Source organism: Tenrec ecaudatus, chromosome 1 (genome assembly GCF_050624435.1).
Source record: "Tenrec ecaudatus isolate mTenEca1 chromosome 1, mTenEca1.hap1, whole genome shotgun sequence".
NCBI lineage: Eukaryota > Metazoa > Chordata > Mammalia > Afrosoricida > Tenrecidae > Tenrec > Tenrec ecaudatus.
Genome location: NC_134530.1, coordinates 163,066,455 through 163,068,656, shown reverse-complemented (window position 1 = coordinate 163,068,656; position 2,202 = coordinate 163,066,455). Strand labels below are relative to the sequence as shown.

The window sequence follows — 2,202 nt, the reverse complement described above, 5'->3', positions numbered from 1 at the left end:
CCCAAGTATGAACAGTTTGTCCCAGGATGAACAGTTATGGCAAGGTAGAGTCTGTATAAGCCAGAATGGATTTGCTGGTAGTGAGTTTGGTGATTTTGTTTTTAATTGGAGTGTGGCACAATGGGTTACATATTGGACGGCCATCGTCAAGATCAGCAGTTCAAGTTCACCCGCTGCTCTGTGCGAGGAAAATCTGGCTGTCTGCTCTCATAAAATACTGAGAGAGTGCTGTTCCTTTGTCCTGTAGGGTCTCCATGAGTTGGAATCAACTCGCTGGCTATGCACTAAGGTGACGTTTGATGGTGTCAGCCCTCTGGGTAGAGGGCCAGAGACTCTCATCTGGGAGTGTGAAGAGCCTTATGGGCCGCAGGACCCTTCCCAGTTTAGCTTGAGTGACTAATGCCTTATGGATGAATGATTCTCCTTCATGGATGGGGTGGGATGGAAGGAACATTTTGGGACAACCAGAGGGAATCTTTTAGATTTTACTTCTCTTCACCATTCTATCTAAAGAGGAAGAATTCTGTCCAGATGAAATGGAGCCAAGAACTTTCAATACAAACCTGGGGAAGTCTTGTTGATCTCTAAATCTGTGATGGAGAAATCAAGGATGCAATGAGGGTGGTGAGAAGGCAGAGCTGAACTTCTTGTGTCTCCTCACAGGGTAGCTAGAGGTTGGCAGCATGACCAAGCTCGAAGAGCACTTGGAGGGGATCAGGAGCATCTTCCAACAGTACTCAGGGGAGTCCGGGAACCCTGATAAGCTCACTAAAGGCGAAGTGAAGCAACTGCTTACAAATGAACTTCCCAACACCCTCAAGGTATGTGGGGCCTCACATCTGAAGCTGCTCCATGGGGACCATGTCAAGGCCAGGAGGATCGTGTTAGCACGAGGAGAGGGTGAGGGGCAGCCCCACTTAGAGCCCTACTAAGAGGGGCAGCCCCACATACAGTGCTATCTGCCAGCTTTGAAGAAGTTACTCCCCTTCCGATCCTTTATAGCTCACCTGTCACCTTTGGCTGTACACACTCCTCTCTGGGATTGGTTTCCTCATAACTAGGGAGAGTCTTGGTGTTAGAAGCTCTGGGGTACTTTCCAGGTGGATCCTTACAGGAGTCTGGGGTGGTTCCCCAGTGTCCTCTCTCCTTCCTCTGTCTGTCACATGAGCTTAACTCCCACAGTCTGGATAATGAGTTAAGTTCCTTACCCTCCCCGCAGCCCCAGGATGAACTTTGAGGGGTAAGAAGTCTCTAGAGAAGAGGGCTGGGCCTTGTTTGTATGTTATGAGTGCACAGTCTGTATATCCCTTTCTCCTAGAACACTAAAGATCAGGCTGCTGTTGGCCAAATGTTCCAAGACCTCGATAATAATAAAAAGGTACTTCTCAGTCTTGATGACTTCCTGAAACTTGTGGCCAGCGTGCTGGTTTTGAGATAGGCTGACAAGAAGACCCAGGAAGAGGAGAAAGTTCTCCAAGTGTTTCTTTCGCATCAGTGTCCCACGATGGCCTTGCCCTCATTAACCCAAATCCAACCTTGTCAGAGGGAAATGAGATACAATAAACATACTCTTGAAATGTTGCTAGCAGTGTCTGTATTATTTTATATTTGTTGTGCCCATGATCCTCCAATTTGATCTTGTCTTATTCGTGTACAGCCTTCATTTAGACCCATTTTAAAAATAAATTATGTGTTTGTTTCAATTCTACCCTTTGTTAATTCATTCATCCATTCTGTAACTAGTCACTGAGCACCTGTGATGGCTGGATCATACAAGTGACAAAGAGATTGTGCCCTTGGAGTACATTTTCTCTTTTTTCTACCCCAACAGTTTTATTGGCATGTAATTCCTAAATCGTACTATTTAAGATATTCAGTCAAATCAAAATGAATTGTACAATTATCACCAAAATCAGTTTTACAATATTTTATTCTTCTTTGTACTACTCATTGTTAAAGTTGCAGTTTCTCCCCAATCTTCCCTGCCATACCCCCAAGGGACCATTAATCCAGCTATCTTCTCTATATATTTACCTCAACTGGATTTCACATAGAACCACACAAACAACAGGTAAACCAATAAGAATAAGAAGACAAAACAGATAAAAAACCTCAATCTAAAAGAAAGCAAACATATTAAAAATGAAAACAGATTTAAATGGATCATAAGGGATATCAAATGATAAGAGTGCTTAGTTTTAC

The 2,202-nt window shown here is 43.8% G+C and overlaps 1 protein-coding gene across 1 annotated transcript; it reads left to right on the top strand.

Moving 5' to 3' along the window:
- Positions 1-683: 683 nt before the first annotated feature.
- Positions 684-1,438, top strand: S100A12 (S100 calcium binding protein A12). The gene is made up of 2 exons (XM_075540748.1): positions 684-821; positions 1,319-1,438. The coding sequence occupies exons 1-2, from the start codon at positions 684-686 to the stop codon at positions 1,436-1,438; spliced, it is 258 nt and encodes an 85-aa protein (XP_075396863.1).
- The last annotated feature ends 764 nt before the right edge of the window (positions 1,439-2,202 follow it).

Excerpts from the sequence above, each read along its gene's own strand:
- S100A12 (XM_075540748.1), top strand. The coding sequence starts at position 684 with ATGACCAAGCTCGAAGAGCACTTGGAGGGGATCAGGAGCATCTTCCAA. Across the intron at positions 822-1,318 it reads AACTTCCCAACACCCTCAAG|AACACTAAAGATCAGGCTGC; the intron begins GTATGTGGGGCC and ends CCTTTCTCCTAG.